Genomic DNA, 13,204 nt, shown 5'->3' on the forward strand with positions numbered 1-13,204 from the left:
CAATGTCTGCTGCACACCGACATGACAACTCTACGGAACGTAATAAAGTCTGACCATGAAGCCCAAAAAGCTCTCGCAATATACGGTAGTCAAAGTGACCTGTTTCGAGTGGTGTAGGAGAGGTCGACTGACTCGTGCGAAGGCGTGACGTGAAGATGCTCATTACCATTTAATCACCTTACCCCTTTCCCACCTTATCCCGAGCAGCGACCAAGAGTCGTCCTTTTATTTCAATAAAGGTCACATTCATTTTAACATGTTCATTAAACGAGGCTTCACAGTAGTACTTGCGAACGGCAAAGGTGAACTCGTCAACTCGGCTTCCGCCTACACAACAGAATCAGAAATAGTTGAGCAAGTAGCCACTGCAATGGCACTTTTAGACACAAATAGATCGAGCATCCACGGCGATTCTAGGGCAGCCGTCCGAGCATTTGCAAAGGACTCATTTCCAGACAGGCTCTGGAAATTCTCAAAGGAAAGGTAATCCAACCACACACGATCATCTGGTTTCCTGTTCACATGGGAAAAATCTACGGTGCTCCCGCGAACCCCAACGAATCTGCCCACAATGCCGCACGAGGGCTTGCCAACCGTGCAGCCACAAGGAAAGAAGATGCTCAGATCTCAGACTGCAGGGATCCCCTCCTCTCTTACAATGAGCTAGCCAAGCGCTTTTACCTAGGAAGCAGGATCTTACCCATTCCGCACAGTAAACTAAATAGAGCTCCGGCCACTATGCTAAGGTTCTTACAAACAAGAACCTATCCGAACCCGCTGGTAATTAACAAGATTTATCCCGAGTTCTGTGCTCCTACAAAAGTGTGATAAATAGATCTCACTCATATGCTCTGGCGTTGCTCCTCGTTACGCAGTGACAAGGAAAACACTGAAGAGCGGTGGGACGCAGCTCTACGCAGTCCGACATTAGAGGCACAGTTATGGGCAGTCCGATGGGCGCGCTAAAAAAAGACTAGGTCTTTCGGTCCCAACGTGGGAGCGTCCCACTTCGGGCTAAGGAAACTAGCGCGACCCATTGGACCTTAATAAAAGGTTTTCATCCATCCATTCATTTCAAGTAAACATGCGCCCCGAGTTCAGAATGCCGTTACAACCAACAATGCCAAACACGGCAGCGCTACGAGCCGGCAGCGCCCCACGAAACAGAAAAACAATCCCACGCTCTACTCCGGGCCTTTCCGTTTCCCCAGTGTTGGCGTGACGTCAGCACGCGCATCGCGTCATGTCACCACCAGCAAAAGCCTGTTCGTCTGCAGCAGACATACTCGCGCTCCCTGCTCTTCGTCCTCGCACGGCGAGGAGGCGTACACTGCGAGAAGGAGAGACAAACCGACAAACGGAGCGTAGCGAAGGAAAAAGCGAAACGAGCGAGGGCTGCGCTTCGATCATCAAACGTATGTTACTCCATTATTACAACATCGTTTCAAAAAATGCACACGGCTACGTGTTCGTTCTAGACTCGTGCACAACTGCAGCACTAACTAAATTTTCCCCTCTGGGTGGTGGTTTAGGTGCCCTTAACGATCGGCTTTCCGAGTAGGCTGTCGTGAATGTATGTGAGCCATAGAGTGCATAGTTTTGCTCAATTAAATAACCTAAAACAAAGGCCCACTATGCCAGATGTGAAACAGTAATACTATCTTTTGTGTTGAGCGAAGACACCACACCATCCCGCTCACCTCACAGACGAAGGCAACGCATGCTCCTTGGCAGTAATATAGATTATGGATCGCTATAATGAATTTATGCCTAAAGCTGTAGAGTACATTTTTTAAACGAATTTCGATTTCGATGATACAGGAAATGAAGTACTCTAACGAACGGATGGGCATGGCCTGCTGTATTTGAAAGGAGTAGCATTTTGGGCTTGTTGGCATAGCATCTTGACTAGGCTTAATGCGCAAAAAAAAACGCACAAAAGAAGACACGCGACCGTATTGCCTGTCGTGGCACGTATTATTTTGTCCAGGCTTTTACTCGCGCTAAGAAAACTAAGTGAACGCGTATCCTAAAGTGCAAAATGAACTGCTTTTTCAGTCTCCCTAGTATCGTGTTCATTATGCAAGTGTTTACGTACTCTTTTCCTACAGTTCCGGAGGCAGCTCCTCAAGGTCTCACTGTGACTGGTCAGAGAGAACGGTCAGCCGTAGCGTCTTGGCAACCTCCGGACTGCACGAAGGTGAACGGTCAGGTTACCTACTACCAAATTAATTGGACTTCCACGGCGGAGTGGGCGTCGAACGAACACTCAAGAAGACAGCTTGAGAACGTACTGGAAATGTCCGACCTTGTCCCATTCACGGAATACAAGATCACCGTGTCGGCTGAGAACAGTGTGGGCATGGGCCCCACCGCTGAATTCTCATTTAGGACGGCACCCAGTGGTACGTTAAGAAACTTTCTGCAAGCGCTTCAGAATCGACAGCTGACGGTAATACAAAGGCCTAGATGTTGCTTATAGAAGCATGGCCTTAATGAATATACTACATTTCTAAATACTCCAGCGCGCTTACGCTATAAACTCCTCAATGTGTGTGCATGTGTGTGCGCTTTTTCACGCCGTTTCTGTGTACTCATGAGACAATCAAATCTTGTGAAGAAGCTAGAGAAAAAAAATTGCGAAGATTTCGCATATCAATCAATCAATCAATCAATCAATCAATCAATCAATCAATCAATCAATCAATCAATCAATCAATCAATCAATCAATCAATCAATCAATCAATCAATCAATCAATCAATCAATCATCAATCATAATCAATCAATCAGTGAGCTTGAGTACAAAGCCGTATGTGAAAGGTAGTAGACCACACATTTCTTTTTGTTTGGCTGCACAGTTAACGGCAACACTGCCCTTAGTGTTCAAGGCGTCTACACTTGTCATCCACGCAAGCGCATACATACCATCCGCTTGTAGCTATATGCGTAGGTTGTCGCTAATTCAATGTTTCTCGACAGCTTCCTTCCACAAAAATACGTTCCGTTTTCCTGGTGCACGTAATGTTTGAACAGCGCGACTGGATGCGGACAGAGAAGAAACGGCCACACAAACACAGCGCTCTGTATGCGTGTGCGTTTCTTCTCTGTCTGCGTCCAGTGGCGCTGTTCAAACATTATGATCATTAACCAACTAGCCCGCCAACGCACTCTGACCTAGTCCTGGTGTAATTATTGTATGCTTTTCCGGCACCTAATTGCTGTGGCAAAGCGGGCTAAGAAACTTCACTATATGCTTTCAATCAATACTTCAACCAATAAGAAAAATCACATACACTGTCAACGAAAACCCTATAGGGTTTTCGGAAGTTTGAGTCACCATCCTTCCGTCTTTTTGATGTCAACAAAAGTTCCTATCGACACCGTCATCATCACGAAGGATACCTTTTGCCTGTCACATGAGGGCCAATGTTATATATTTTGTGGTGGGCTCTGAGAAGGTTACGTGACAGTCCCTGCTAGGCGCTCTCTTCCTTGCTCCTTGCCTTCCATTAAAGCCTGGTTACTGCATTCCCGAAGCAGCCGGAGACGCGCCGATCAGGTGGTTTCAACTGCCATAAACCCACTGGCTTCAATGTGACAACGCTAATACGACATAAAAGGGTTATGGGTGGTTTTATATCGGACTTGAAGCACACGATGAAAACTATGATTTTTGTACCGTTGGGTCAACACTCTCTCTCTCTCTCTCTCTTTTGTTTCATTTTAGAACTGTCTGTCAGCATTCATTAGTAACGTTCATTTAAGTAAACCTCAATTAGAAGTTTGCGCTTGTGCCCGTTTCATCTTTCTGTGCCCTTCTGCACTTTGATATGGCTCGAAAACCATCGTTATGGATAACAGACAACAATTAGGCCAAAGCCATGCCCCAGTGACAGCTTCGATAATGGCCGACTATTTTAAACCTGGAGGTGGGGTTGACACGAGCCTTCTTTTAATCTTTTCCACGCAGTGCCTCCAGCCCCCACTAACCTGACTGCGTACAGCGCAAGCAGCGAACTCTTGGCCCTCAGCTGGCTACCACCGTATCCGCCGTTCGGAATCCTGGAGCGCTACACCGTTCACTACAAGCCTGCGCGAGAGTCGGTTTTCCGGGAGGCCCTTGCACTGACTCCCGAACAAGCGACCTGCGACGGTGACGCCGATGCCAGAACCGGCCACCACTGCGCCACCCTAGCGCCTTTAATCCCAAAGATGGAATACCACGTGGTGGTAAGCGTTACAGAACCGATGACCTATTTTAAGGAAGTCAGTCAATCAAACAATCAAGTCTGCAAATCAGTTTTGCGAAATCCCGAAAGGTGGCGAAATGGTTAAGAAGGGAAAATGGTGGACCATCTGTTGGTAGCACGAAGCTGCAGGGAAATCAATAAGGTTTTCTCAGAAGCAAATCTTTTTAGTTGCCAAAAAATTCATCCTAGTCCGGGGGTCGGAACCGGGACCAACGCATTTCTGGGGTGGTTGCTCTACCTAGAAAGAGAGACCGCCCCGGGAAGGCGTTGGTTCCGGGTCTCATGCCCGAACCGGGATAAGCATGTCTCGGGATGACAAGGATAACCAGGATAAGGATGTCTCAGAAAGAAAGCTTCTTAGCTGCCGAAAAATTCATCCTGGTCCGGGGATCGGACCCAGGACCAAGACCCTTTCCGGGGCGGTCGCTCCACCTAGCGTCCTGGTCCAGGGATCGAAACCAGGACCAAGACGAATTTTTCGGCAACTAAGAAGCTTTCTTTCTGAGACATCCTTTTATGGATTTCCCTGTGGCTTCGTGCTACGAACGGGTGGTTCTCAATTTTTTTTCTTAAACAATCAAGTCTATTCTGAACACTTTTAGGAATGTCCACAAGCGTGCGCAGAGTTCGCCATTAGAGGCAACTCTCTCCTGCCCCCCCCCCCCCCCAAACGATTTGTCGAGTGCCAAAGAAACCAAGAGTGAAGCAATGACATGATTATCACAGTGAACTGCCTTTGATCCAATGCTTTCAGCGGCGAAGGCGGGAGGTAGACCGTTCTTTCAATGCAACGTCAGGGGTCCCAGGCCACCATTTTCGTCAAAAGCCTGCATGCCCATTACCCTGCACCTTAAATAACGTCGGGAACGCTCCGACTGAGTAATGGCAGAGAGAAGACTTGGCACACACCCCGCTCCCCTTTGATGCGCAACCCCCCCCCCCCCCTTTAGCATCAACAGCCAACCGTCACAATACTTCCGCGGAGACCATGCATATTAACCGCCACTAGAGGACAAAAAATGTTCTACTAACAGTTGTATTTATAGTCATGCCTTTGCAGAATTAGAAAGCCCGTACTCCATCAGAATATCACGTGTAACAAAAATCCACTGAAAAGGAAATGTTGGTGGAAACAAAAATAAACAGTACTAGAAGACGTGCGTACTCATGTATGGGAAATGCAAATAAATAAGTAATAGCAGAAAAATAGTGACAGTGGATATGCACTTGGTTTAGAAAAGTGGTTAGCGAATATAACAAAACAAAAGCAAACGTAGAGATTAACCCACAAGTTTAGAAGCACGCCGGTAACCATCACACCTTCATGAAACATAGATAACTGTCTTAGTGAGATTAGGTCTAGGACGTGTTTCAACAACTCCGTCTTCATTCAAATACAAGATATCTAAAAATTGGCAAGCCTGTCTTTTTTCTTCTCTACAAAATACGTTCCGCTACCTGCATGGAGCTAGCTTACCTGAAACTGAGTAATGTGGAGATGGCTTGAAGGTTGTTACGTTTCAAGTAGTGTGAAAAAAAAAAAAAAACCGGAATATTCTAGCCTCAGTTCTACTATAGCTTTAACTTGAAGCGGTAGGATTTGGTTCATTCTCTTCGGTAAAGCTGATCAAGTAAATACTGTGCAAACGCGCTATGATGAAATGTTTTGTTCCGTTTAGAATTAGTCTTTGCTTGCAGGTTTAGACATACCCATGCCGATCAGTCGAGGCGATCGCCCAAAACTAGGGCTACCAAGCTGCCTGACTATCCGCGTTTCCGCGGCTTGGAATGAAATGCAAATCATGATGGCAGCCGCCTTCTTCCTACGGACGTCTGTGTCAGGAATCTCAGTGACCGTTCTGTTGCCAATACCATTTTGTGATTTGTTAACTTTATAATGTACCCTTGAATAATGTATGTTTTTGGGCGAGTCGGTCGTACATCATTAAACGACGTGCTGCGCAAAAGAAAATGTACGAGAAGAGAACGGAGACGGGCGCAGATATTTTTTCTCGCGTATTTGTACCATACAAACTGAAACTTCATCTACGCGCATCGGAGAAACCTGCTTACATTGTGATAAAATCTGAGTGATGTACGACTGACACAAACATCCCTCTCATTCGTCATGATGAAAGTCACAGAAAGCTTACGTGCCAACTGATCACGAATGCGTCTCAACAAATTTTTGTTCTCGCCAGTAAAGGCTGTCACAGTTTACCACAAGCAGCCAACTGGCGCGCGCCTGCAGTGCCGGGCAGATTAGACGCTCGTCCGGTCTGCGCCCGTGCGCGTTCTCTTCTCGTCTATGCTTTTTTACGCAGCACCTTTTTTAATAGTATACCTTTGCTTCGTTTCAAACGTTGTCATTTCGTTAGCTAATATAGTAACTGCCCGGCATGCAATTGAAGGAGACAGTGGCACACGATGTAAGGTTACGGAAGTACTGCACTGGATAGCAAATTCAAAACTTTGTTAGAATGGAAGGACACCGCTGCGCGGCGGTGTCCTTCCGATTTTCTAAAGAATGAACAAATTTTCTAATGAATTTTCTTTTTGTCTCACGTTTCACTAATATCCGAGGTCGTTGCCAAGAACAAAGACGTGGAAATGTGGAGCGAGCGAAGCAACTTGGTCACTGCTGAGACACGGGAGTCAAGTAAGTACAGCTGGTGAAGACATTCGCATGCTTTTTGTGATCTCGCTAATGTGCGGCGTGCTTACGACATCCACACCACAAAACGATCAGGAGCGAAGCGCTCAAAGTACATGACCAGTTTGTCCTTAGTTTACTTTAATGTCTAGAGCTTGAACACATTGGCCTTTTCCATTATTACGACGTGGGTAATTTCTGACAAAATTCGTCTCGTCTCGGACAGTGGGCTTCCTTAGCTGGACGCCCTAATCAGAGGTGAAGTCCAAGCGACCGGAGGTGCGCACTCGAAAGTCACGTGACAGACCGGAAGTGGCACTATGGATGTTGGACATGACGCTGAAGGCGCATGACGAATGAGGGTAGTGATGGCAAAGAAGACAGGGAAGGGCGACGTAGGTGCGACATTGCATTAAACCTTAATACATTGGTTGAATTACAATAGGATAGGGTCTCCAGTGAACTCATATGAAATATGGTTCGGTCATTGTCTGTTGATTCTTTCAAAACGGAAGAATTCACTGTGAAACGCGGAAAAGTCCAAAAGAGACACCAAAAAGTAGTATTACTGGTGTGGACGCCGGCCTTGAAGTTTCCGCTCTATTTATAAGGTTTATAGGAGGTTATAATCACATTTTTCTACAAATCCGAACTACATTCTGTTGTGCAAGAACTAAAACACTAAATTCGGCAATCTTGGATTGGTTGCATAAGCTGTACACGTTCAGTTACCGAAATAACTTCGAAATATATCGTCACATGGGCGTACTGCTGCGAGAGAATTCAAGAAAAGGATTATAGTTCTTTTGTTTCTTCTACTCTTGAAGTTCTTGCTATGAAATAACCACAAGTAGACATTTGAAATAAAGAAACAAGGGGAAAATTAGTTTAAACAGACTCAGTGTTTCTATAGCATTTTTAAGGTTTACAAGTATGGAGGTCAACGTAGCTTGAGTTAGCAATTTTCTTTCAATGTCCTTCTAAACGCGCTCAGCAAAGCTCGCCCAGAGTGTATACCTTGTTGATTAGCGCTATCATTATGTGTTATTTCAAGAACCCGGCCCGCGTCCCACGTCACGAGAGCGAGCGAGATGAGACGGCAGTGATCATCTCCTGGAAAGAACCGAGCCTTCCCAACGGGGTTATTCTAGGGTACAGGGTAAGTCGCAATCTTTTTCACAACAAGTCAGCTTCTAACCTGATCGATGAAGCTCCATCACAATATGTAGCCACGGATCTATCCATTCTTGAACGCTCTGCAAACAAGACGATGGCATTTACTTCCCTTCTGACCTTACCTAATACATTTTAAAACAAATGTTGTAAGCTCTACTCGAATAAAAGATATGCCAAGCAAAAAAGAATTAACATGCGCATCGACGAAGTTTCCGAACTACACAGGTTTTAGTAACCAAATGAGTCGACGCGAGCCTGGGATGAAGCAGGGCGCGCTGTATGATGTCTGCATATCTCTTTCCCACTTTTCATCCGCTAGCCTCGTTCCTCCTGTGTGGGGTAGCAAACCGGGAGCTCACCTTAATATCTGGTTGACCTTTCTGTCCTCTCTTTTTTCGCTGTCTTCAACAACTCGTTCTTATTCTAATTTTTTTTTTAAAATCATGACCACCTGTTGTACTGTAGTGGAGGCAAAACAACGGAACCTAAGTGTAGCACATTGTTGCCTTAATACAACATACACGTAGCCTATGAGGAAGCAACGCTGTGCTAGTGCAATTTTTACAGGGCACCACTGTCAGACCTTCGCTGTAATGTTTTCGTTTACGTCCCTAAGATCATACCTTTGCCGCTATATTTGATATCGTGTTCCGTTTCAACGTGTTAGTTCATTGTAGGCGCTGTCATAATAGTTGTCAACTTTCGTGTCGTTTTCCTGCTATGTATGTCCACAGGAGGACGGAAGACCGTCCCATCGATATTCGATTACGTTCAGTTTTCGGCAAACTGGCACCGTCTTATATGTCTACAACTTCCAAAAGCCATCACACGAGCTAAAATCTGCTGCCGTAAATTACGCTTCCCTTGCAATAAAATGAATACTGTATCCTAACTAAGACAGCCACCTGGCATAAGGACTACATGGTTTCTCCACCTTCCCTTAATTAATGTTAACCACAACATGTGCTATATCGAATCTCGAGTAGCATCCGCCCCAATAACTTCCTGAGCGCCTTCTAACGTTTAGTCTATCATTTTTGGTCGATTGCTCTTTCTGTTTCATTAACGATCGCACGGCTCAAAACTATAGACGGTAAAAAACATTGGCGCTATTTGTTAACTTGTGCTAGGTTACGTTGAAGAGCCATCAACTACTCTCCACTGAAAACAACGTCTCGATGGCGGTGCCTGCCGAAGGAAGGCAGGCGAAGTTCATCAACCTCACACCTGGCACCACCTACGTCGCTCACGTGGAGGCAAGAACATCGGCGGGATACGGGAAACCGGTGGAAATCTCCGTCCACACAAGGCCTAGCCGTAAGGAAACAGTCTCGCTCACTCTCTTTCTCGCTCTTGGGCGGTCTTTTAGTCCTAGCCTTTTTTTTTGTTACAATACCCTTAGCACCCTGCTAAAATAATTCTTCTTGTATTAGAGTTGCTGTTCCCTCATGCTACTGCTGGTGATGCCTGCTATATGCTTGTACTTGTAATTTCCTGTATTGTGCATTATTGTTCATACAATTATGCTTTTATATCTATAGTACACTTCATTGTTAAATTATTTATATGTATGTTTGTGTACTTTTAATCTTGTTTCTTTATTTCTTGTTTGCACAATGATTCACTATGGTGCACTATAGTGTACGCTATTGATGTTCCTGTATATGTATTTATGTATGTTCCCTTGATGCTCCTATAGATTGCTACCAACTGTATGCTTTGAATTTTTATTTGCTTCCCCCCCCCCCCCCCCCACTGTAATGCCATGTGGCGCTGTGGGTATGGCATAAACAAATAAATAAATAAATAAATAAATAAATAAATAAATAAATAAATAAATAAATAAATAAATAAATAAATAAATAAATAACACATTTGATACATATCGTTGTCGTAATCACGCTACGCTCATTAAGGTTACGTGCGGGAAAATAACCATTACTCAATGGAAAGCTAGAATTGGTTGAAGAATACAAGCGCGAATACAAACGTTACATTAAAGCGCACACTACATGACACGCGGGCATCGCATGCTCTTAGAACGTAAACCAAGAAAACACTGCCTGTTTGAGTCCTTCATTTGAAAGAGTAAGTATATAACTGCAGTTGACAAATATAAAGCTCATTCGTGTACCTACAACCGGCACGAAGCAAAAGGAACGGAGAGTTAAGCAAGTTAAGCAAATAAGTTCTGTTCTGTGAACGGAGGCAACGTGGATCAAAGTTCAGAAGAGTGGATGTCATCCACTCAACGGCATTTAGCACGCAGCTACAAAGGAAAGGTAATTTAGGACAGTTGTTCTTTAAAGGGACCGACGACCAATTTTTGGGCTACGTGTTTTATTCAGCGCAACGGCAAGCTTACCGGTCAGAGTGTATCCTATAATTACCGAACGGTAACGCGGAAAACGCCGTGAGACATTTTAAATCATTTTTTTTTTCTCTCTGCGGCGACTATGATGTCGTACAACACATACTCAAAACAGAGGGAGGTGAGCGTCAGAGCAGTTCGTGTTTGTGCGCGTCGGTTTGCTGCGCATGCGCTGCGGCTCGAGATGTTCCACTAGACGCTGCGAAGGCAGCGCCGCTTCGCAACGTGCCACTACTTTCACCTCGTAAGCAGCGCAGAATAGTGTGGGCGTGGATGATAATATACGTACTACAATTTTGAGCGCTGATTATGGTGCGCACGGAAGCACCAGAATACGTATAGCAAAGTGAACGACCCCATAATTACCCTGCAAGGCTTTAGCACTAGGCTGCTCGACATATCGGTTTTTTAGATTTTTAAACGCGATTAAAAACATGTCCTGTTTTTATCACTGAAAGGATGATTGAATCTGTCACTATAATTCACGGTCTTTTCATTTGCAGCCGGACCTAATGACACGTTTTGGCCAGTTGTCGGTTCTTTAAAGGTTCCCTCTATAAGACTGCGGAATATTGGAGCCCCAGAATGAACGCTCTGGACGTTCTAGTTGAATTTTTCAAACCACCATGGCATCACTAGTGCTTACGTTCTTGACGTTCTAGTCGGTGCTATAGTCGAATTCATCATCACACGATAGTGCCACCAGTGCTTATGTTCCCGTGTGACTGCTCGGTGGTCTACCTAAGTATGCACACAACACGGAACCACTCTTGCTTATACTCCCGTCAAACTAGCGATGTTCAGGTGCATAGGGGAATACAAGCGCTAGCGGCGCCTTCGTCGTGTGATTATTATTGGCACGAGTAACGAGTGACCCTCTCGTTCATCTTCCAAACACTTCTGCTCGAGCACTTACTGCCTGTTTCCCGAATATCCAGAAAAAAGTCTTGTTAAAATAAGATTGATATGAAGTCTATTGTTCTGGTTAAGGTTCTGTTGGATACATATGATATCGAAGCATACATTTACTTGAGGAAAATGGCAATTAACTGTCCGGATAGTTAATGGAAATTTTTTGAATGAGTTCATTAATATACTAGACCGTTTTTTTTTTTTGTGAGCAGCTGGAATGGTGCCGCAACAACCTCGTGCTCCTTTCTACGCGGCCTCTGAGATCCGCTTCGGCAGTGCGACAAAACACACAGCTAGCCTGAAGAATACACACGAACGTTCGAGCGCCACTTCCAGACGCCCAAGTCAAGGATTAAGGTCACCTGCATTTTTAAAGACGATAGTCTTTCTTGGGGAACTTAAACGCAGAAATTTTGGTCTGTCTTTCTGTCTTTCTGTTTGTCGGCACGTCCCTCGATTCAGCCACTCGGCCAAAGTTGAACCACTTGCCCAAGGGCCAGCCGTCTTGAACTGGTACGGCTGTTCATACTTGTGAACGTTGTCGATCAAAAAGTAAATATCATGCATATCTGAGGTGCAACATCACTAGGTAAGTATTAGGTGGCGTGTTCCTTTCATAGAAAATGCATACATACGTAATTTTAAGGACCATAGTTTCTTAAGCTGCGCCGAAAATGCATAAGAAGCTTGAGCGAGTTGGTATGCGTTCATCTTTGTTGAAACAGCGCTCACTAGACGACGACGAAGTAAAAGAAGGCACAGGACAGGCGCTGCCTGTCCTGTGCCTTCTTTTACTTCGTCGTCGTCTAGTGAGCGCTGTTTCAACAAAGCTGAAAATGCGACTGCGCTGAAATTTGCCTTCCTCCGTGCCCTTCGCACGAGCTCATGGTTGTGTTTCGGTTCTGTATTGCACTGTACGAATGCCATGGCTTGATGTTGAAAAACTTTAGTTTTGAGAAGGCCAAGAAGGTGAAAAAAAATATTTAAAAAATGAAAAAGCAGCGTTGTGGGCGGCGTTCAGGCTGCCGGTTGTGGGCGCCGCTCTGGCGTTCCTGTTTTACCCAGGCGACGTGTAAATAAAAGAGTGTGTGGAGAGTACTCGTTGAGTGCCGACGTTTCTCTCCTTCAGCGCTTCGCGCCAAACCGCGTTTTCGCAGCACGCAACACGCAACGCAGCACGCAACGCAGCACGCAACACAGCACGCAACACAGCACTCATGTTTCCCGGCGTATTGCCAGATGGCGTCCATATCTCACACAGCGCCTCTTCTATCGTCTTTACACGACATTTGCAGCGAAGCACGCAGATACGCGGCCAATTTTTTTTTCAGGTATTGTTTCCAGGCCTACTGTTGTGACGCTTACGGCGTATAATTAAAGGGGTACTGACAGGAATATTTTCAGTTGTCTTTTTTTGCGTCAAAGAAAGGGTCAAGCCCTCAAGAGCCTAGAAAAGGCAGTGCTAAGCGCGAGTGCACCCTGAAAAAGTAATTACAGTACGTTTATAAAAGCTAGTTTCGGTTCGTACTGTACCCTGACGTCACAACACAGTATGAGCTTCACGTCACGCGCTCGCGCAATATATAGTGACGTTTCCACGGCCGCTCCGCACCGTGGCTCCGTTGGTGACGCACAAGCGGCCATTTTGGAAATTTTGATGAAGCACAAGCGGCCATCTTGGAAGTTTTGGTACCTAAGTCATCGCAACTAGCCAGACTGCTGCGTGAAGTCGCCAGAATTTGTACTGTAGCCTGACGTCAAGCTGGTGTCGATGTCAGTAGGTGCGCCAGGGAAAAATTCACTTTAATATCAAATTAAGATATCTTATCAGTATTTGCTG

General features: G+C 45.3%; 2 protein-coding genes across 2 annotated transcripts in view; both read left to right on the plus strand.

Moving 5' to 3' along the window:
- The window catches only part of LOC119405503 (protein sidekick-2-like), a 26,745-nt gene extending 19,480 nt beyond the window's left edge, over nt 1-7,265 (plus strand). The window contains exons 11-14 of the mRNA XM_037672335.2: nt 2,112-2,405; nt 3,973-4,232; nt 6,836-6,911; nt 7,162-7,265. Of these exons, the coding sequence (XP_037528263.1) occupies nt 2,112-2,405; nt 3,973-4,232; nt 6,836-6,911; nt 7,162-7,265 (734 nt within the window). The remainder of the gene's footprint in view (nt 1-2,111; nt 2,406-3,972; nt 4,233-6,835; nt 6,912-7,161) is intronic.
- Nucleotides 7,266-8,036: 771 nt separating this feature from the next.
- Nucleotides 8,037-13,204, plus strand: part of LOC119405124 (receptor-type tyrosine-protein phosphatase kappa) — a 52,220-nt gene continuing 47,052 nt past the window's right edge. Inside the window, exons 1-2 of the mRNA XM_037671920.2 lie at nt 8,037-8,064; nt 9,212-9,398. Coding sequence (XP_037527848.1) covers nt 9,260-9,398 — 139 coding nt within the window. The 5' untranslated portion in view covers nt 8,037-8,064; nt 9,212-9,259. The remainder of the gene's footprint in view (nt 8,065-9,211; nt 9,399-13,204) is intronic.

Source organism: Rhipicephalus sanguineus, chromosome 9 (assembly GCF_013339695.2).
Source record: "Rhipicephalus sanguineus isolate Rsan-2018 chromosome 9, BIME_Rsan_1.4, whole genome shotgun sequence".
NCBI classification, from domain to species: domain Eukaryota; kingdom Metazoa; phylum Arthropoda; class Arachnida; order Ixodida; family Ixodidae; genus Rhipicephalus; species Rhipicephalus sanguineus.